A 22,736-nucleotide genomic window follows, 5' to 3' on the forward strand; every position below is an offset into this window, starting at 1 on the left:
AGTTATAAAACTATATTTTATGAAAAACTGTACATTTCTAAATGTAATCTTTTTTAATAAGATTACTGAATTACTCTCTTACGTTTGTAGGGATTACCTCCCTTAAGAAGCTTTTTAATATTTGGCAATTTTAAATTACCCGAGTTCAAGCTGCAATTCATATTTCTCTACAGATGAACCAATTGAAAAAGTCTTGTTGATTCTAGAACTCAAATCTAAACGTACCCCAAAACAGTCATGGCATATATGGCCATATCATCTTAATTAGAGGTCACAGTGACCTTAATGTAGAGTGCGACACACCTTTTACTTGAGATGCAATAACTGACAAGGTTTGATGATTCTAGACCATATAAGTTTTGAACTGGACAGGGTTTTGCCATATTTGGCTATATCATCTTGTCATCTTAATCAAAAGTCACAATGACCTAACTTTAAAGAGTGACACACCTTCTATCCAAGATGCATCAGCTGACAAAGTTTGACAAATCTATGCCACATAGTATTTATGTTCTGAGCCAGACACAAGATAACATACAGATGGATGGGCACTAATACCATAATATGTTTTTATAAGAATCCTCCTTGTTATGTATGGTGTACATGAATAAACACTGTCCTAATATAATGGCATAAGAAAACAAAGTTACCTCTCTTGCCTCATGTAATCTCCATTGTTGGAGGAGTAAGACCCCTGGGGGTTAGGGACCTGATCTTTGTCCTCATTGGTCATTTCTATTATCATCTGACTCCCACAATGAGGACACTGGTATCGTATATCTGAAATAAAGGAGAGTGTTTGAATGTCTGCTTGTTAATCCTAAGGTTCAAGTGACCTTGAACCCTTTGGCAGAAGGTCATAGGTTAGGAGCTATATGCACATCTTCCAATGCTGAACATTTGGATGAAGACAATAGATCTATTCTATTGAATGTGGAGACATTGCTGGAGACATTTTTTCTTTAATCAACATCCAGATTTTGTCTTTCACATTTCAACTCTGATTGGGCATCATAGTGAAAATCAAAATTTATTAAGATAGATGTTATCTGAATTAAGATTTATACCTGGTTCTGCAGTAAAATCTTTCTTGTCAAAAACATGTTCCAAAATATCTGCTTCCTGTTTGGAAACCTCCTTTGAACATTTCAAACACTGGACAAAAAAAAAGAATAAATAATGAATAGCACTTTCAATCTTACATTCAATATTTTGATCTAGAAATTTCTAATTCCTGCCATTTTTCCTACTATATCCTTCACAGCCATTCTATTATCGCATATTTGACAGACCTGGATAATGGACTATAACTATACGTACCTGGATAATGGACTATATCTACACGTACATGGATAATGGACTATATCTACACGTACCTGGATAATGGACTATATCTACAGGTACCTGGATTATGGACAATAATTACATGTACCTGGATAATGGACTATATCTACATGTACCTGGATAATGGACTATAACTACACGTACCTGGATAATGGACTATAACTACACGTACCTGGATTATGGACTATAACTACACGTACCTGGATAATGGACTATAACTACACATACCTGGATAATGGACTATAACTACATGTACCTGGATAATGGACTATAACTACACACACCTGGATAATGGACTATAACTACACATACCTGGATAATGGACTATAACTACACATACCTGGATAATGGACTATAACTACATGTACCTGGATAATGGACTATAACTACATGTACCTGGATAATGGACTATAACTACACATACCTGGATAATGGACTATAACTACACATACCTGGATAATGAACTATATATACATATACCTGGATAATGGACTATAACTACACATACCTGGATAATGGACTATAACTACACATACCTGGATAATGAACTATATATACATATACCTGGATAATGGACAATAACTACACATACCTGGATAATGAACTATATATACATATACCTGGATAATGGACTATAACTACACATACCTGGATAATGAACTATATATACATATACCTGGATAATGGACTATAACTACACATACCTGGATAATGAACTATATATACATATACCTGGATAATGGACTATAACTACACACACCTGGATAATGGACTATAACTACACATACCTAGATAATGGACTATAACTACACGTACCTGGATAATGGACTATAACTACACATACCTGGATAATGGACTATAACTACATGTACCTGGATAATGGACTATAACTACACATACCTGGATAATGAACTATATATACATATACCTGGATAATGGACTATAACTACACACACCTGGATAATGGACTATAACTACACGTACCTGGATAATGGACTATAACTACACATACCTGGATAATGGACTATAACTACACACACCTGGATAATGGACTATAACTACATGTACCTGGATAATGGACTATAACTACACATACCTGGATAATGGACTATAACTACACACACCTGGATAATGGACTATAACTACACACACCTGGATAATGGACTATAACTACATGTACCTGGATAATGGACTATAACTACACATACCTGGATAATGAACTATATATACATATACCTGGATAATGGACTATAACTACACACACCTGGATAATGGACTATAACTACACATACCTGGATAATGGACTATAACTACACGTACCTGGATAATGGACTATAACTACACATACCTGGATAATGGACTATAACTACACACACCTGGATAATGGACTATAACTACACGTACCTGGATAATGGACTATAACTATACATACCTGGATAATGGACTATAACTACATGTACCTGGATAATGGACTATAACTACACATACCTGGATAATGGACTATAACTACACATACCTGCAGCATGTTTTTCTTTTTATCCCTCTCCTCTTTGGCTTTGATGATAGGTCTCAATAAATCCTCCAACTCCTACAAATAAAAAGCACATATGTACTACATGTAGCATGAATGACACAGAATTATGTCTCCCCTCTTTCAGGGGGGGGATATATTGTTTTTGTACTTTCCATCCGTCCGCCTGTCAGTCATAAAATTTTGTGAATGCTTCTCCTCCTATATGGCTTATCAGATAGACTTGAAACTTTGTACAATGCTTCATTGCCATTTGTAGATGTGCATACTGTCTGGACAGGAGGATCCAATTATTTTCCTACAAGTTATAGTGAATCTAAGAGGGGTGGAGGATGTAAAATATCTTGTGAACACTTCTCCTATATGGCTTATTGGATATATTTGAAACTTTGTACAATGCTTCATTGCCATTTGTAAATGTGCATATTGTCGGGACAGGAGGATCCAATTTCCAATTATTTTCCTAAAAGCTATAATGGATCTAAGAGGGGTGGAGGATGTAAAATAGCTTGTGAACTCTTCTCCTTCTATATGGCTTATTGGATAGATTTGAAACTTTGTACAATGCTTCAATGCCATTTGCAGATGTGCATTTTGCAGGGACAGGAGGATCCAATTGTTGTCCTTAACGTTATAGTGAAACTGAGGGGTGGAGGATGTAAAATAGTTTGTGAACACTTCTTCTATGTGGCTTATCGGAGTTCATATTGTTAAGTTTATGTTCCTGCTAGTTTATGTTTGTAATGACAGAAAGGAGTGGTTATGTTCTTTTCTCAATTCCATTTTGAACTGATCCAACAACCCTCAAATAAAACCTCAAAGTGAAGTAGATCTGCTACAGTCTTGATCTTTGACCTCATGACCCCAAAATCTATTGGTATATGTGACTTATAAACAGTATTTTATTTTATGTTGGAAACCAGACCAAAATTTGTCAGTATGAAAAACTATGGAAATTAATATGACAGTTTTGAAAAATTAAACGTTGGTATTAATGGAGGGCTGGTTCATTCAATGCAAGGGAAAATAGTGATGTTCTACTGCATATTTATGAAGAAGTGACGTTTCTGGAGGATGTGCGAAAGTATATGAGAAAAATATCATTAGAAACATGAGAGAAGACAATTTCATTTACAGTGTACAAGTTGTATTAAAATAATTAAATTAATTAAATTTTTATGTTAAACACAAGTTGTCATCCTTTAAAAAAGGACTGCAATGCTATGTACCAGTAGGCCTAATGGATATGAAAAATTTGTCGCTTTCACCTTTAACCTCTCAGAAAATTTATCTTTGTATTTGATCTGAATTTTAAAGTTCAAATTCAACAGGGGACACATTCTGATCTAGATAATAACATTTAGTTTCATACCTTAATCCAATGACATATATCTAGCAACAAAGATATCAATCTGGCAGCAAATATCTTAATCCAACGATATAAATCTGGCAACATACTATTGATGCTCACAGGCTTGAATGTCATTTTTATCTCTAAAGCTTAGTGCCACTTCATAAATTATGTCCATTTTAAGATGAACAACAATATATGACTTCCTTTGTTGAGCGTTGCTGAGGAGAATTATGTTGTCATGTAACTATGTATAAATGAATAAACTCCTTAATATCATTCATTTAAAGAACACTAAAAACTGTTTTACAAACCATTTTCTTTCTAATTCTCTTAATGTTTATGAAACAATGTCAATCCTGATAAACATATTATGTACTTATGCACAAGCAAGTTGACTCCCCCTCCCCACTACGTACGGTCCTGTTAGGTTCCAATCTATAAATAACAGTCACACCATCAAGCTCTGGTGAAATCGTACACTTACATGTGTATGTATGCGTAAGCTGACTTTTCCCCATCGCATCTGGTTTAACCTCACTATTCAAAATGGTTTTCTCTACCCTGTTTGCTGTTTGACTGTCTTTTATTGCTATATTATCCCGCTGACCTCCCACATTTTCATGTAATTGTTTACTTCTTAGATTCAGCTTGCAATGTCACATGATCATGAATATTTTGAAATGGGTCGGAGAATCAATAAATAAGAAGGAAATCAGCTTGATCACTTTTTAATCTAATTTAGTTAAATTGCACAATTTGCATAAAAAGTATAACTTATATACCTTATACATTGTAAGTGGAATTTTTTGCGAGACACAAATTTAGCAATTTCTCCATAAAAATAGGTATATATAATTAGCAAGACATAATTTTAGTGATTTTATAATTCCAGGAAAGGTGATGACCATTACCTCCGATATGAAATAAATTGTTAGCGATATTCAATTTTAACAATTTCATCTCTCGCTAAAAATGCCAAAATTAAATCCTTGCTAAAAATTCTGCATATATCGTATGTATATAGTTTAATAATAAACACAAGCTTTCATTTCTTCAATAATATCCAATTAATATGGCATATATAGCTTTAATAATTCAACTACCTTAGTAAACAATTTGAAAGGTTTTATGAAAACTATTCAAGATATTTAGTCACAATGAGAGTAATGATGGACAAACAGACAAGCAGATGGACAAATCCCTTTTCAATATAGCCAAAAGTTCAAAATATTATACACATTTTATTTTTGAAATAATAGAACATTGGTGTAATCAGACACCATTTCACAAATTTTTCTGATCATTGAACACATTATATAAGTAACAAGAGGCCCACAGGCCTTATCAGTCACCTGAATACTAGTGAAAAAGTACCACTACTTCCATGGGCTATGAAATCTGGAAAAAAATTCCTGTTCTGAATATCTAAACTAAATTGTAATGTTCAGCAACAGTATAAAACAGTGCATACATTGATGAAAGACTTTAAATAATAGGTGTATTAACATTAAAACATCAAAATATATGACTAATTTGGACTCATCCTAAATTCATAACCCTGGGTTGTGAAATTCACCATTTTTTGTACATTTTTTTCTGCTATTCCTAAGTATGTATTTAGATTTTATACAGTATCAGCAATCTTACACATAAATACTATATATACAAAGTTTGGCCCCAACCTGGGGTCAAAACCCTTACTCTGGGGAAAATCAAATTTACAATTTTGGTAAAAGACTACCTGCTTTATCCATTTAGTTTCAATTTAGTATCAAAAGCACTAAAGACAAGAGATGTTTGTAAAACACATATGCGCCCCCCCCCCCCCCCCCCCCCCCCCCCCCCGGGTGCAAAATTGAAAAGGGTTATACACACAACATCATTTAATTGATAGTAGTATCATCAATTCAAAATATTGAGCAGACAATATCTTCTTATGTCAAGAATAAATTGACCATGTGACCTAAAAATCAATAGGGGTCATCTACTCCTTATGCTGTACCAAGTTTAGTGTCAATCAAGCAAATAATTCTTAAAATATAGGAGACAATATATTACTATGTCCAGTTCAACTATTGACTTTTGACCTCAAAATCAATATGGGTCATCTTCTCCTGAAGATGTACCAGTGTACCAAGTTTGATGTCTGTCAAGCAAAAAGTTCTCAAGATATTGAACGGACAGTATATTCCTATGTCCAGTTTGACCCTTGATCATGTGACCTCAAAATCAATAGGGGTCATCTTCTCCTGAAGATGTACCAGTGTACCAAGTTTGATGTCTGTCAAGCAAAGGGTTTTCAAGATATTGAACGGACAGTATATTCCAATGTCCAGTTTGACCCTTGACCTTCGACCATGTGACCTCAAAATCAAGAGGGGTCATCTTCTTTTGAAGATGTACCAGTGTACCAAGTTTGATGTCTGTCAAGCAAAGGGTTCTCAAGATATTGAACGGACAGTCTATTCCTAAGTTCAGTTTGACCCTTGACCTTTGACCATGTGACCTCAAAGCATAATGTTATTTTTACACATAAACACTAAATAACAACTTTGGCCCCACCCTGGGGTCAGAACCCCTACCACGGGGATCATGAAATTTACAATTTTGGTAGAGGCCTTCCTCCTCTACATCATTATGCATTTAGTTTTTCTGACATGCATGTGGTTCTTAAGATGAAGATTTTTGTAAAATTGGTCATTTTGGGACAGTTTTTGCCCTGCCCCTAAGACCCCAGGGGTGCAGGAATCCTGAAATTTACAATTTATGTTCCCCCTGTTCCAAATATGTTTCATACCAAATTTGAAAAGAATTGGAGTGATAGTTATCAAGAAGAAGTTTAAAATGTTTATGGATCACACATTTAATAACTGACCATTTTGGCCCCACCCCGATACCAAAATCCCTACCCCTGGAATAATCTTTACAATTTTGGTAAAGGACTACCTGTTCTTCCTAAATATCTATTTACTTTCAATTTAGTATCAATAGCATTAGAGAAGATGTAATTTAAGTGTTTTACACACAAACACTATATAACAAGTTTGGCCCCGCCCTGGGATCAGAACCCCTACCCCGGGGGTCATGAAATTCACAATATTGGTAGAGGCATTCCTGTTCTACATCACTATGCATTTAATTTTTCTTACATGTGTGTGGTTCTTGAAAAGAAGATTTTTGAAAATTTGTCAATTTTGGGCAGTTTTTGCCCCACCCCTAGGGCCCCAGGGGTGCTGGAGTCCTGAAAGAACAAGGTACGATTGTATACATAAAAAGGCCCAAAAATTTTCTCTCTATAAATTGTGTCTGGAATTAACCTTAATCAGCGTTTTAAGAAAGTAAAATATATGGCAGGTATACTATGTCAACAAAATCAGAATGATAGTCCTAACTGGATAGCATTATGACATCATGAATAAGACATTTCCCGCTTTTTTTTCAAAATTAGCCTGAAAACTGTCAAATATCATACAGATTATTGCTCAGAAAAAGATGTGCACATTTGTCGAGCAAAATGAAAATGATATATATTGTGTATTATTTTAAGATGAACAAGATGTGTTTGTGAAACACAAATGCCCCCGATAATGGCCAATTCCGAAGATGGCCAAGGTCACAAGGGCAAATATCTTGGTACCAGTAGAAAGATCTTGTCAAAAGAAATGCTCATATACAATATGAAAGCTCTAATATTTACCATTTAGAAGTTATGACCAATGTAAAAAAAAAAATTTAAAGTAGGTCAAATGTCAAGGTCAAAAGGTTCAATACCAACGGAAAGATCTTGTAACAAGGAATACTCATGTGAAATATCAAAGCCCTATCTCTTACTGTTCAAAAGTTATTAGCAAGGTTAAAGTTTTCAAAAAGTAGGTCAAACGTCAAGGTCACGGGGTCAAAAATGTTGGTACCCATGGAAAGGTCTTGTTACAAGGAATACTCATGTGAAATATCAAAGCTCTATCACTTACTGTTCAAAAGTTATTAGTAAGGTTAAAGTTATCAAAAAGTAGGTCAAACTCCAAGGTCAAGGGGTCAAAAATGTTGGTACCCACGGAAAGGTCTTGTCACAAGGAATACTCAAGTGAAATATCAAAGCTCTATCACTTACTGTTCAAAAGTTATTAGCAAGGTTAAAGTTTTCAAAAAGTAGGTCAAACTCCAAGGTCAAGATCACGGGGTCAAAAATGTTGGTACCCACGGAAAGGTCTTGGTCACAAGGAATACTCATGTGAAATATCAAAGCTCTATCTCTTACTGTTCAAAAGTTATTAGCAAGGTTAAAGTTTCAGACAGAATGACAGAATTGCAAAATGATAGAATGACAGACAGGACAAAAACAATATGTCCCCCCCCCCCCGATCTTTGATCTCGGGGGCATAAAAACATACTTGAATATGAATATGAATTTGCTCGACGCATGCACTGTATTTTTTCTGAAAGGAAAACCACCTGAATTTGTGGATATTTTCATTGAAAATGGTATTTTTGCAATTTTATGCCAATTTCTAGCTCTTGTCATATGACACAAATCATTTTGCTGATCAAACTGAGCGGATTTTGGGTTTGCTAATCTATTCCTTATTTGAATACCAGGGTTTGAGCTCCAAGTGAAATCATCGATATTTTGGGCCAAATGACTTTAGAAACTGTACCTACATCTTTACAATTTATGTCCCCCTTGTTCCAATGATGCTTCATACCAAATTTGAAAAGAATCAGACTGGTAGTTATTAAGAAGAAGTTAAAAATGTTCAATTGTTAATGCACGACACACGTCGCACGACGAAAACCAATTGCAATAGGTCACCTGAGTTTACTCGGGTGACCTAAAAATCTAGCGGATAGCCAGTATATAGAATAGAATATTAAATGATAGCTTCATTTCTAAAATAACATTTACTTACAATGGCTGCTGCAGTGTTCTCCATTATGTAGACTCTTTTACGTCTGTCTTTCCTCACATAATCAAACCTAGCTCTAAACACAGGTACATTGGTATCAGCTAGATTTCTATGGACCACCTCCTCTGTTTCTATCTGCGAGTACACAAACAATCAAGAAATTATACAGATTTAAAATATGGCTGTGAAATATGACATCCATGCCAAAGAAGAAAAATAACTTGCATGCCTTGAATGACAGTAGACATTTGAGATCCAGCATTTCCTTGACCTTCCCGTCAATATCTTTCTCAATCAGGTAACGCTGGTTAAAGGTCACAAGCAGATTCTGGAGGTCATCACCAGGTAACATTACAATAAATGGCTCACACTCCTCCCCTTTTAAAGTAAAATATGATGTATGTCCAACAGAAAACTACATCTGTTGCAAAACTCATCCAAAGAACATAATTTAAGTCTGGGAGACATTGCTTTCATCACCCAAAGAACAAAAGTTAAGACTTCATTACTAGCTAAGTCTACTCAATTACATGATAAAGATCTTGCTGAGGATGAAAGCAGGAATAAACATAAAATGTTACAATGTCACAGATGAAATCTATAAAAATCGTGAATAAATAATAATACAACTGTTTGCAGTTTAGAAAACAAGGCAGAATAAACTTTGGAAATAGTACTCTGAAGTCTGCACAACTAATACTATATATATTGGGTAATTTTGGTGGATGAATATTTGACAAGTTTTTCTTGAAAAAGTAGTTTGAAATTTTAGCACTTTAATTTTTGACAAGATTTCAAATAACAATTTATAAGCAGAGAAATTTTGGTGCTTTTATTTTCGGTGATTTTTTTTTCAACTCAAAAAACCAACAAATCCAGTGCACCAAAAATTACCCAATATATCCTGTATATTTAGGTTTCCTTTTCCTTTAACAGTGACATGGTATGCATATGTAGAACATGTTACCATAAAGTGCCAGTTTCTCCTCCTCATCTCGGGCCCACTCTGCTCCCTTAGAGCTGTCAGAAGCGTCCAACTGGGGGGTCTTAGATGTTGTTTCTGTAATGAAAGACAATGCTCATCTTGACTTCCAAAAAGAGAACTTGTAAGTATTTCATTAATATTTCTCACTTTAACAAGATACTGATCTTAAAATGCTTAACAATTTATGTTACTAATAAAATTTTAATTAACTGACTATATTTAAAATAGTGACACTGGAAGCCATCAAGGAAACTCTTCAATACCGAACATATTTCATTTGGTTATCTGCCATAAAATGTCTGAAAATGGTGTTAAACCCCAATCAATCAAATGAGCAAGTAATTTGGGGGGGGAAATGGAATGTGTATTACAACATCACAAGGTCTCTTCATGAGGCATCTGTATATGAAATACCAATCCCTATCCCCCTTGGTTCAAAAGATATAGCCCAGGTTAAAGTTTTTTTCCTTAAAGTGTGATGCCGACCCAGAGTCATGACAATAGCTCTCTGAACAGTTATCCCAGTGAGCTAAAAATCAAATATATTTACATAATAGTGTTATGATTTACATGTACAATTTTATAATAGTCATGGTTTGACCAATGGTGCACAAGCTTGAGGCAAGAGCATTATGGGTCAAACCCAGACTATTAAATTGGCAAATCATAACACCATTGTCATTATTATGCTGATATCCATATTTTTTCAAAATATAGATGAATATTTATGTTTCAATGGAGCAAAGGGCAATTACTCTGAATGTACTTTCAATGTCAAGTGATGAGGGTATTGCGATATTGATTAGTTTGTTATTCTACTGGAGCATGTCCACAAAAAATGGATGATATCAAACTCATCATTTTTGTGTTAATCATATATCTGAACAAATTTACTATATAATTGTTATATTTGTTAGTGGTAAACTTTAGCTTGTATATTTATATTTATTCAGGAATGGATAAGAGCTGCAGTGGCATAATGGATAGCGCGTTCACTTAGCAAGCGTACTGCCCCGGGTTATAGCGCGTTCACTTAGCAAGCGTACTGCCCCGGGTTATAGCGTGTTCCCTTAGCAAGCGTACTGCCCCGGGTTATAGCGCGTTCACTTAGCAAGCGTACTGCCCTGGGTTCAAATCCTCAAACGAGCACATTTTTCTGAATAAATGGATTATATCTAAAAAGTTTGGAAAAAAAACCCAGAAAAATAAATTAAGTTTTATAAAAGAAATTTATAAATAACCGTACACTATGCAAATTTAGTTGGGTATTGCATACATAGGGACAAGCTGACAGGAAACATAACAATTCATCATAGTGTTATGAGTACTTTGATTTTGTGAATTACACTTTCAGGACCTTGTGAATTTATCTATCAAAAACTTTCAATGAATCCATAAGTTTTGTTCTTCCCTAATAAAACATTACAACCTCTTATATATCATCATAGATGCTAACCATTGGATGTGTGTAAAACTTCAATGTCATCCTCCATTTCATTGGCTCCTTTATAAACATTTGTTGTGCTGTCATTCAGATAGAAGTCATCTTCTGTGTGATTGACTGGTTTGGAATCTGTGGTATCTTCATTTTGATTGGATTGTATTTCATTATCTAACACCTGACTTGGTGGAGATGACTTTTCTTCATTTTTGAATGTTTTTGTACTAGTATCATACTCCTTTGCAGAAATCGCCTACAGTGTATATAACAGAAGTGTCAGTAAAACAGTAATATTAAAGAAAGCTGTATCACATGTAAAACTAAACACAATATATTGATCTGCTGAATATTTACACTCCTAATATGAGTGTGAAATAAAGTGAAAAACTCATTTCCCTTTACAGCTGGAAAATGCATTACTAACAACAAAGCTAAATACCCTAACCTGCACACTGAATTCAGAATAAAATAGCACTACTAACAACAAAGCTAAATACCCTAATCTGCACACTGAATTCAGAATAAAATAGCACTACTAACAACAAAGCTAAATACCCTAACTTGCACACTGAATTCAGAATAAAATAGCATTACTAACAACAAAGCTAAAAACCCTAACCTGCACACTGAATTCAGAATAAAATAGCATTTAAATGTGCTGTGGTTCTCCTTTAAATCTAAACTCCCATAATACCTGAAGCCAATTGACACCATAATGATCCCTTAACACTTCTATTTCTTCACGAGTGGACATCTGTCCCTCTACTATTCTTGTTGATGGAACTGTAAAAAATAAACAATCAAAATATTAGTTTTCTGTCAGACCGAAAATATGACATTGGTCCAAATGTTTGTACTCTTTGCTCAGACAGTCACCATTTTACCCCCCCCCCCCCCCCCCCCCCCCCCGAAATTCTTCTCATTCAAATGCCACAAAATTATCAAATACTTTCCAATGTCTAGCAGCATTCTCTGCAAGTTTCTATTGGATTTAAATGTTTCCCTGATCAAGTATTGGGTAATATCTGTAAATTTATTCTATTGGATTTAAATGTTTCCCTGATCAAGTATTGGGTAATATTCTGTAAATTTAATAGTGGGCATCCTGTAAAGATTTTATGACAACATTTAAAGCTAGTCAAGTGTTGCAGAAATGTAGGGACATGCAAACACAGATGTACTAATTAAAAGAACAATTTGGACTTGATTCCTAAGAAGCAGTAACAGATACTGAATTTATGGACAATTATAAGCATCCCGGTAGATCTGCCTTTATCTAGTAATGAAGAGTCTTAATTTGAACTGTATATGTGTATTAAGTAGAATATCGCCTGGTATTTTGTAATATTTTTTGATCCAGACTGCACTTGGCACTGAGGTACATTTAACACATGGGTAAAAAAGCAGCACCAGGTAAATGAGCTGTTCTCAATGGTGACTACAGGTATATAGTGACTGTCCGTCCTGCGATGTCGGATATGAATAAGTCATGTACATTGTACTATGCTTGAACCCAAATTTCAAAAACTGTAGTGCCATATTATATTGAAATACAATCCTACATTAGATATGTTGAATCATACAAAAATTAAATTTGTCACACATGCACATGCATGTATGCTTTGTTTTGTTATCTTCAACACCAGCAAAAAGCAAAGTGCAGGAACTTTTGGATCAACATATTCCTTTTAATGAAAAATTATCTAAAGAAACAAATATTTACTAATTCAAATTACTTAATAAACAAGAGGCCCATGGGTCACCTTGTTCTCTAGAGTAGTACCATTTTCCTCTGTAAAACTTAACTTGTTTAGTGGTCTCACCCTTGTCACAGTTTGAATCTATAAGTGAGAGCTTGCATATTGATTTGACTAACTGTACACTTGAGGTTCTTAAGATTTTTAAACAGATTTTCCCCATATAATTCTTTGTAACAAGAGTACCGCAAACGGTACATAATACACCCGTGAAATGCTTACATAGGGTGTTTTTCTTGTGCTATAATTTGTATAACTTTGCTTCAGGTAGTATCAGCCATCATGAGGCTGTGACAAACTTTCATATGAAGAAAGGGTCTTGGCTTAAAAATCTAGATTTCCTCAAAATGGACCAAGTTCAACAACCTGTAATTTTCTCAAAAATGGAAGAAAATCAAAATCTATCCCACATGCACATCTTCAGTACCTATACAAACACTCTACAAAATAAGAAGGTACTCACTTGAAAACTGTGGGAGGAGTTGGGCAGACAAATTATGTACCCTCCATAGAATATTAATTTTCAAATAGATTAAGTTCAACAACCTGTAATTTTCTCAAAAATTGTAGAAAATCAAAATCCATCCCACATGCACATCTTCAATACCCATACAAACACTCCACAAAATAAGAAGGCTCTCACTTGAAAACTGTGGGAGGAGTAGGGCGGACAAATTATGTACCCTCCATATAATAAGTATTAAATAAAGGGGTAAAACTCCTGGAAAAAAGGTCGAAATGGATCAAAATTGCAGTATGATCTAGAGTGACCCACAAAGAAGCTACACAGCAAGTTTCAGCATGATATGTGAAAGGGAAATGAAATTATAAAGAGAAAACCCCGAACAGACGGACGGACGGATGTACAGACATTGCTGTACCATAATACGTCCCGTCTAAAGACGGGCGTATAAAAATGTAAAATTCCTCTTGTGGTCCTACATTAGGTTCCGAGGAGAGCTAAAACCCATAATTTCTAATACTATGCATGCCGACCTTGTGAACTCTCTGGTGAAGATTGATCTGTAGTTTCTGTGACCTCACTCCCTTCAGTGTCTGTCCTTTGTCTTTTGCCTCGAGACTTCTTCTTCCGACCCTTCCTCCTACCTGGTGACCCCACCTTTATTGCTTCTGCGATGTCATTTGTGTTCTCAAAGTTATAGTTCTGAGCCAGTGTCTGGCTAGCTAATGACGGTAGGGCACCTCTGTCTTCTTTCTGTTTGTTTGCAGATAATTTTCCTGTGTTCTGTAGAAGCTGTAACACAACCCAGAGTATTCATTATTGTGTTGAATATTCATCACCAATATATTGTAGAAATTCTATATTTTCGGTAATCTTCATAAATTGTACAATAAAAAGCTATTAAGTGGATGGACTCTAATCTGATTTTTAATTGCTTTGTACATTTCATATACATGTATATGTATTACAAGTACACACCAAAATCTCTGCTGGTTTGACTGGTTTGCCATCTAGAACAACCTGCAGAAAGCAAATTAGAATTTTGTGTAGTTGTGTATCTGCCTTGCAGAAGTTGTTATTTGGTTAACATATTTTGCAGTTTATCACCGAATCTAAAACAGTATCATAATCAAAATTAACAATATCTTTAACTTAATAAATGTATTTAAATCTACATTCATAGCAATCTTGTAGATGTCCAATAACAAATTCTTACTCAAACAATTACAGAGAAATCCTTAATACTGGCCCCCTGAAAATTGGATGATTTTGAGAGTCCCTGTAAAAGTTTCATGAATTCCTTGTACAGAAATTCTCATAATAGGTTGGCACCATGAAAATCTAACTTTTCTTTCCATATACTGCAAACAAATTAGGAAATACTATTACTCCCTCACAAAACAGCACAGGGACTAATTTTGTAAGAAGACAAGCATTTAAATATCACTGAGGAGTTAATTACTGACACAGGTTCTGATTTATATATCCCGGAGGAGTTAATTACTGACACAGGTTCTGATTTATATATCCCGGAGGAGTTAATTACTGACACAGGGACTAATTTATATATCCCGGAGGAGTTAATTACTGACACAGGTTCTGATTTATATATCCCGGAGGAGTTAATTACTGACACAGGTTCTGATTTATATATCCCGGAGGAGTTAATTACTGACACAGGTTCTGATTTATATATCCCGGAGGAGTTAATTACTGACACAGGTTCTGATTTATATATCCCGGGGAGTTAATTACTGACACAGGTTCTGATTTATATATCCCGGAGGAGTTAATTACTGACACAGGGACTGATTTATATATCCCGGAGGAGTTAATTACTGACACAGGTTCTGATTTATATATCCCGGAGGAGTTAATTACTGACACAGGTTCTGATTTATATATCCCGGAGGAGTTAATTACTGACACAGGGACTGATTTATATATCCCGGAGGACTTAATTACTGACACAGGTTCTGATTTATATATCCCGGAGGAGTTAATTACTGACACAGGTTCTGATTTATATATCCCGGAGGAGTTAATTACTGACACAGGGACTGATTTATATATCCCGGGGAGTTAATTACTGACACAGGGACTGATTTATATATCCCGGAGGAGTTAATTACTGACACAGGTTCTGATTTATATATCCCGGAGGAGTTAATTACTGACACAGGTTCTGATTTATATATCCCGGAGGAGTTAATTACTGACATGGTCTGTGAACACCTCACTATTATTTGTTTAATCTTGAATGAAATCAGTAAGTAACAAGATTATTTTCAATATCTATTGGAATTATTTTCTTACATGAAATTCACATAGATCCTGAAAGTTTTAAAAAGATATAATGCAATAACTATGAAACCTGACTATGTAAACACTATTTGACAACAAATTTTAGGCATCAGGGTATGCAAGGTTTTTTATGTTACAAGATTTGAGAATTTAAAAAGAATATCAATAGAATATATCAAAGCAACTATTCAATGTACAATGATTTAAAAGTGAAAGTAAAGTGTTCAATGAATAAATCATTATATGCATTTCCGATTTTAGTGTTCACATTTTAAGGCAAGTCACATGGAAATCGATTCCAGAAATCTATGTACATCTGCTAGGCTGTATAAGGCGTTTCACTGTATATACACACAAATCTACATGTATGTACATCAGCTGGCCAGTATAAGGCTATTCAATCTCTATACACACAAATCTATGTACATCAGCTGGCCAGTATAAGGCGTTTCACTGTATATACACACATATCTATGTACATCATTTAAGATTTTAACCATACCTCATTTGATAAAATGGCACTTGATGACAGCTGATGAAGAGATCTGATTCGATGATATTGATGATAGTATAAAGGGTTGCCTTGGAGACTGACCTACAATGAATGTTTCATGCTTCAAAGCTTTAACGTCATTGTTTTAATGTAGTTTGAGTAGACAGTTTATCAGTATCATGTACTCAGAATTATGCGATACATTAGTGAACATAAAATGTACTCTACCACACAAAGTTTGTGAAGCTTATTGAAGACCCCCAGACAAGAGTGATCCACAAGACAGTTCTCAGAGGCATCCAGCTCCTTTAGGGCCACTAACATTTCCACCCCTGTAGATTAATCAAACACATTGCTTTCACACAAAATACTGATTGTAGAAGTTTTCAGTTCTGAATTTATTTACACCAAATCTTAAACTTACAACACAGTGTAGTAATTTACTATTGAGACCATTTACAAACCCAGAGTATCTCTACATCAGTCATACATATAGATTTGCCAATCGGTTAACTGCAACTTGTTCCAACCGATTAACCAGTTAATCGTATTTAAATATACATTTTGTGACATAGTTAATGACTTCAATTTCTCAAGTTTGCTGTTTATATGCACAAAAAAGACAAGACACCAGTGATATTCTGTTTATGTTTAATTAGAACATTAAATGCAATATGTGTGAGAAAACGAAGAAATCATGAAACATGTACGAGACTTCAGAGAGAAATAATACCCCAAGTCCAGATTTCACTTCTTCACTTTCACCATCGTCAGAACTAATATTTGATTTGCCATTTTTGTTAAAAAAAATCATTTGATCAACAACAGCTGAGGATAGGTCACTACTCAGTTTGTTTACAACGAGAAATACCTTTTGAAATATTTTCATGCTGTTGTGTATAGTACTATTTGCACTGGATTGACCTAGATTGTTCTAGAGAAGTGATGTTTACTTGTCATTGACACCTGTGACGGAGATTGTTCTAGACTCAAGTTATTTTTGGTAGAAAGATTATGTAATGGTTGCATCATTGTCTTTCAAGATTGCAATAGAAAATTCATTCCTATTACATGTATATATACCTGAAATTCTTATGATTAAAAAAATTTTTAAAAAAAAGCTCTGCTTAATAGACACTTTTTATGCATTTTGGATTTTATTATACTGGGAACTAGGATTTTGGAATTACTTTTCTTGTGTGTGTAGATTCTGTTTGGATTTATTGTTCAACTACAGTAAGTTAGTATTTCGCTATTGTGACAATTTTTCTATCAATATACACTGTGTGTATATATATATAATTCATTATATCAGTTCTTGTCTACTGACATCTTGACATTTGTGTAATGAATGGACAAACTCCATCTCTGGACCTGTATGATGGGATTATCAGTTGTGTAGTAAAACCTACCTGAGAGATTATCCAGATTGTTGTTCCTGATAACCAGAGTCTGCAACTTATTCTGCACCGTGATGGAAAATGTGGGAACAGAATCCAACATGTTGTAACCTAAATTGATTCTTCTCAACTCTAGCAGGTACTGGAACATATTTTATTTCAATCAATGAAAAATTCTCAAGAATAAGTAATACTTATTTTTTATAGCATTCAAAATAAATCAATTAAGTTGTCTAGTAACAAGAGCTCTGCAAGGCAGGACATATCGTCTTGCAATGAGTGTATAAAAGCTTTTTCTATGATGTTTCAAAATGACCTTGATAGGAACAGGGTAACTGAAACGAGAGGCCCAAGGGCCACATTGCTCACCTGAGTCACCTTGGCTCATATTTAAAGATTTTCCCTATATATTTGTATGCAAAACTTTGTCCCCCCCCCCCTTGTGACCCCATCCTACCCCTGGGGGCCATGATTTTAACAAACTAAAATCTGAAATATGTCAGAAAGCTTTCATGTAAATATCAGCTTTTCTGGCTCAGTGGTTCTTGAGAAGAAGATTTTTCAAGATTTTCCTTTAATATACATTAGCATGTAAAACTTTGATCCCCTATTATTGCCCCATCATACCCCTGGGGGCCATGATTTGAACAAACTTGAATCGACATTATGTCAGGAAGCTTTCAAGTAAATCTCAGCTTTTCTGGCTCAGTGGTTCTTGAGAAGAAAATTTTAAAGATTTATCCTACATATTAGTATGTAAAACTTTGATCCCCTATAGTGGCCCCATCCAACCCCCAGGTTTGAACAAACTTGAATCTGCACTATGTCAGGAAGCTTTCATGTAAATTTCAGCTTTTCTGGCCCAGTGGTTCTTGAGAAGAAGATTTTTAAATTACCCCACTCTTATTTTTGCATTTGTGATTATCTCCCCTTTGAAAGGGACATGGCCCTTCATTTGAACAAACTTGAAAGCCCTTCACCCAAGGATGCTTTGTGGCAAGTTTGGTTCAAATTGACCCAGTGGTTCTTGAAAAGAAGTCAAAAATGTGAAAAGTTTACAACTCCCACGACGACAGACAATGGACAAATTTTGATCAGAAAATATTGTCCTTAAAATAACTTTGAACTTTTGACCTCAAAATCAATAGGGTTCTTTCTCTCTTTATAAAGCTACATGTGAAGAATAAAATCAATCAAGCAACAATATGGCCTCTAGAGTGTCGAAAAACTTTTTCTATGAAGTCATATAGTGACCATGACCTTTCAACTTTTGACCTTAAAACTAAAAGGCTTCTTCCTCTCTTAAGAACAAACCTACATCTGAAGTATAAAATCATTTGAGAAAACAATATGGCCTGTAGAGAATCTGCAAGCTTTTTCAATAAAGTCCCATAGTGGACTTCACCTTTTGACCCCAAAATCCATTTTTCAAAGGTAACTATACCTTGAGAAATTTATTCAAAAGCCTATAATCAATCAAGCTGATCACAAATATTAGATCTCCAACATCCAATTATTTTCATAGACTAAGTACAAATTCTTTGTCAAAAACTCATAGTAAGTAAATTGGCATGGTTGATGTTCACCTTGTTATGTTAATGCATGCTAAACTATAAATTCAAAGTCCATAATGAGGGGGGGGGGGGGGTTGTTGTTGTTACTGTCACCATGTTTTATATCAACTAGTATACCAAGGAGTTGAAACTGAAAAGTGGACGCGAGTGGTTACTATTTTAAATGTGGAAAACCAAAGGTTTGTATTTTCTGTTATACAAAACATTCTCCTCCCTTAGATCTTCCACTGCATCACTTGTATGATGACATAAAACAAAGACTGTGATACCATATCTATTGTCTTGTTCCAGTTAAAATTAATATTACATTTCATTATACATTTGGCTAACTCATTTCTTATCAAAATAGTATCCTACATTGAGCAGAAGATCATAAGGCTAAGAAATAATGAAAATAATCCATGCAAGGTCATAACCTCAGGTCAATGAGAAGTGGCTTTACAAGATCATAAAGGATGGTTGTAAGGATTGTTTTATTCTCAATGTCGAAAATTTATAGGACATACATGTATATGCAGACTCAAATTTTCTCTGTCCTAATCTTTATACCTCACTACACAAGCGGTCCTTTGGACCACTCGCTGCGATTTCTCTGTCCTAATCTTTATACCTCACTACACAAGCGGTCCTTTGGACCACTCACTGCGCTTGCTACATGCATATAAATCAAAATCAAACACGAGGTAGTTGAATGACATCTAGCAAGCACTGTATCTTACTACAATGGTTTACACGCAGTATTAAGTCTTCCCCGGAAGACATGTGTCGCCTGCTAGTTCATTCTATATGTAATATATCACGTATAATGTTGAAAAAGTAAATTATTCAAATGGTTTTTGTCAGTTTAATACTCCTTTTAAAGGTTTTGAGAATTACTAAACATTCTTTAACGATAACTTAATTGAAATTGAAAGATGAGACATTATTATGCAATGGAATTTGTGGGAGAATCTGTTTGAAATTAAGACATTTATTAAATGTAGACTGAATGAAAACATATGTTTGAAAATATGTATCAACCTGTTACTGTGCTCTTCAAGACAATGGTAATAACCATAAGTAATTATCTGTTGGGTTTACTGCTTAGTCTTGTTGTCTTTTTATATATCCAATTTACTGTTTCTCAAGAAAAATCATAATTAGTGCTGTTCTGAAATCACATATACTGTCCTTCAGTATGGGAATTACAAATACTGTCCTTTTGTACATAAAAATACTGTCCTTCAGTTAATCATAAAATAAAATCTTCAGCAAAAAATTTTTTTGCTGTAAAAAATTCTAAGTCCCGGCAAACAGGAAGTTGATAAGCGCCAGATTCGAAAATGTCTTACACAATACAGTTGGCCACACTGATGCTCTGTGTCAAATATCAGGGAGTTGCCCCATGTGGTTCTTGAGGAAAGTGTGACAGAAATTTTTTTGCTGTAAAAAATTCTAAGTCCCGGCAAACAGGAAGTTGATAAGCAACAGATTCGAAAATGTCTTACACAATACAGTTGGCCACACTGATGCTCTGTGCCAAATATCAGGGAGTTGCCCCAAGTGGTTCTTGAGAAAAGTGTGACAGAAATTTTTTTGCTGTAAAAAATTCTAAGTCCCGGCAAACAGGAAGTTGATAAGCGACAGATTCGAAAATGTCTTACACAATACAGTTGGCCACAATGATGCTCTGTGCCAAATATCAGGGAGTTGCCCCATGTGGTTCTTGAGAAAACTGTGACAGAAATTTTTTGTGACGACGACGCCAGATAGTGATCCCTATATGTCGCCACTGCGTGTAACGCAGGCGACACAAATATATACTAGGGCTTCTCGTATTTTTAACAATTTTCTCAGAATTCACAAACCTCCGTGTAATTCTCCACCTGATCAATGCTATTGTGACTAAGGTCTAAGAGATTAAGAGCTGGCAAAAGTCTCTGAAAAATAAAGAAAACAATCCTAATATTACTTCATTTATTTACTGGAGATGTTTTCTTTCCTTGCTATGTGTATTTGTCTGTAATATTCATCTAATAAGGAGCACTCACTAATGATGAATCCAGCTTGGTTATCCAGTTGTAGCTGAAATAGGCAGCCGTCAGAAATTGCCAACACATGGCACAGCTCTGGTCTCCTCCACAGGACTCCAGTAACTCCTGTAGGTATCAATGAAATACCAGTAATATATAAACTATTAACAATGCTTTAGCAGTATACTGGTATTAGAGAAAACCAGAGGAATGACACTAAAACTATATCAAGATGCAATCAACACAAATCTACTAAAAATGTTGTCGGCATTGTAACCCAGATGTGACTATAATGATGCATATTCACTAGCCCGTATCTAACAGATGTGTCAATAATGGAGTATATTCACTAGCCCGGATCTGATTTAACAGATGTGTCAATAATGGAGTATATTCACTAGCCCAGATCTGATTTAACAGATGTTACAATAATGGAGTATATTCACTACCCCAGATCTAATTTAACAGATGTTACAATAATGGAGTATGTTCACTAGCCCAGATCTAATTTAACAGATGTTACAATAATGGAGTATGTTCACTAGCATGTATCTAACAGATGTGCCAATAATGGAGTTTATTATATGATTGAATAATTCCTAGCTCTCTAATTGGCTGAGATCCAACAATGTAGAAATCATACTACGTTATGTTTACCTGCACGTGACCTTCCAGGTGAACATAAGGAATTATTTTTTCCACATAGGACCAAAAATAGACCTTCCAGGTGAACATAAGGAATTATTTTTTCCACATAGGACCAAAAATAGGTCGTTGAAACTTACAATTAAAGCAAAGAACAATCTTGAAGGGTTTTTTAATCATTTAATCATATAATAAAACAATTATTGCTGTTTTTGAGGTCAATACGATGATTTAGCCACCTTCGAAGTACAATATTCACCTCACCCTTCGGGCGTATATTCACTAGCCCTTCGGGCTCGGTGAATATTGTACTCCTCAGGTGTCTAAATCATCGTATTGACCTCAAAAACAGCAATAATTGTATAATATTCACTGGCCCAAATCTGATTTAACAGATGTGCCAATAATGGAGTATATTCCCTAGCCCAGATCTGATTTAACTTGCCAAACAGCAGCATATTTGAAATACAGCACATTCAAACAAACTTACACAATCCAAGGGATCAGACTATGATTTCATTCTGAGACC

At 34.9% G+C, this 22,736-nt stretch overlaps 1 protein-coding gene across 3 annotated transcripts in view; it reads right to left on the reverse strand.

The window, feature by feature from the left end:
- LOC125648405 (serine/threonine-protein kinase 11-interacting protein-like) overlaps nucleotides 1-22,736 on the reverse strand; it is a 51,088-nt gene that overhangs the window by 12,916 nt on the left and 15,436 nt on the right. For all 3 annotated transcript variants that reach the window (XM_048875503.2, XM_048875504.2, XM_048875506.2), the window contains 15 exons: nucleotides 21,581-21,688; nucleotides 21,398-21,469; nucleotides 17,989-18,118; nucleotides 16,805-16,908; nucleotides 16,586-16,678; nucleotides 14,758-14,799; nucleotides 14,313-14,571; nucleotides 12,254-12,342; nucleotides 11,575-11,812; nucleotides 10,101-10,193; nucleotides 9,363-9,511; nucleotides 9,137-9,268; nucleotides 2,861-2,932; nucleotides 1,068-1,155; nucleotides 651-780 (listed from right to left, as the gene is read on the reverse strand). In XM_048875503.2, the coding sequence (XP_048731460.2) occupies nucleotides 651-780; nucleotides 1,068-1,155; nucleotides 2,861-2,932; nucleotides 9,137-9,268; nucleotides 9,363-9,511; nucleotides 10,101-10,193; nucleotides 11,575-11,812; nucleotides 12,254-12,342; nucleotides 14,313-14,571; nucleotides 14,758-14,799; nucleotides 16,586-16,678; nucleotides 16,805-16,908; nucleotides 17,989-18,118; nucleotides 21,398-21,469; nucleotides 21,581-21,688 (1,799 nt within the window). The remainder of the gene's footprint in view (nucleotides 1-650; nucleotides 781-1,067; nucleotides 1,156-2,860; nucleotides 2,933-9,136; nucleotides 9,269-9,362; nucleotides 9,512-10,100; nucleotides 10,194-11,574; nucleotides 11,813-12,253; nucleotides 12,343-14,312; nucleotides 14,572-14,757; nucleotides 14,800-16,585; nucleotides 16,679-16,804; nucleotides 16,909-17,988; nucleotides 18,119-21,397; nucleotides 21,470-21,580; nucleotides 21,689-22,736) is intronic.

The sequence above is a fragment of the Ostrea edulis genome, chromosome 6 (genome assembly GCF_947568905.1).
Source record: "Ostrea edulis chromosome 6, xbOstEdul1.1, whole genome shotgun sequence".
Taxonomy (NCBI): Eukaryota; Metazoa; Mollusca; class Bivalvia; order Ostreida; family Ostreidae; genus Ostrea; species Ostrea edulis.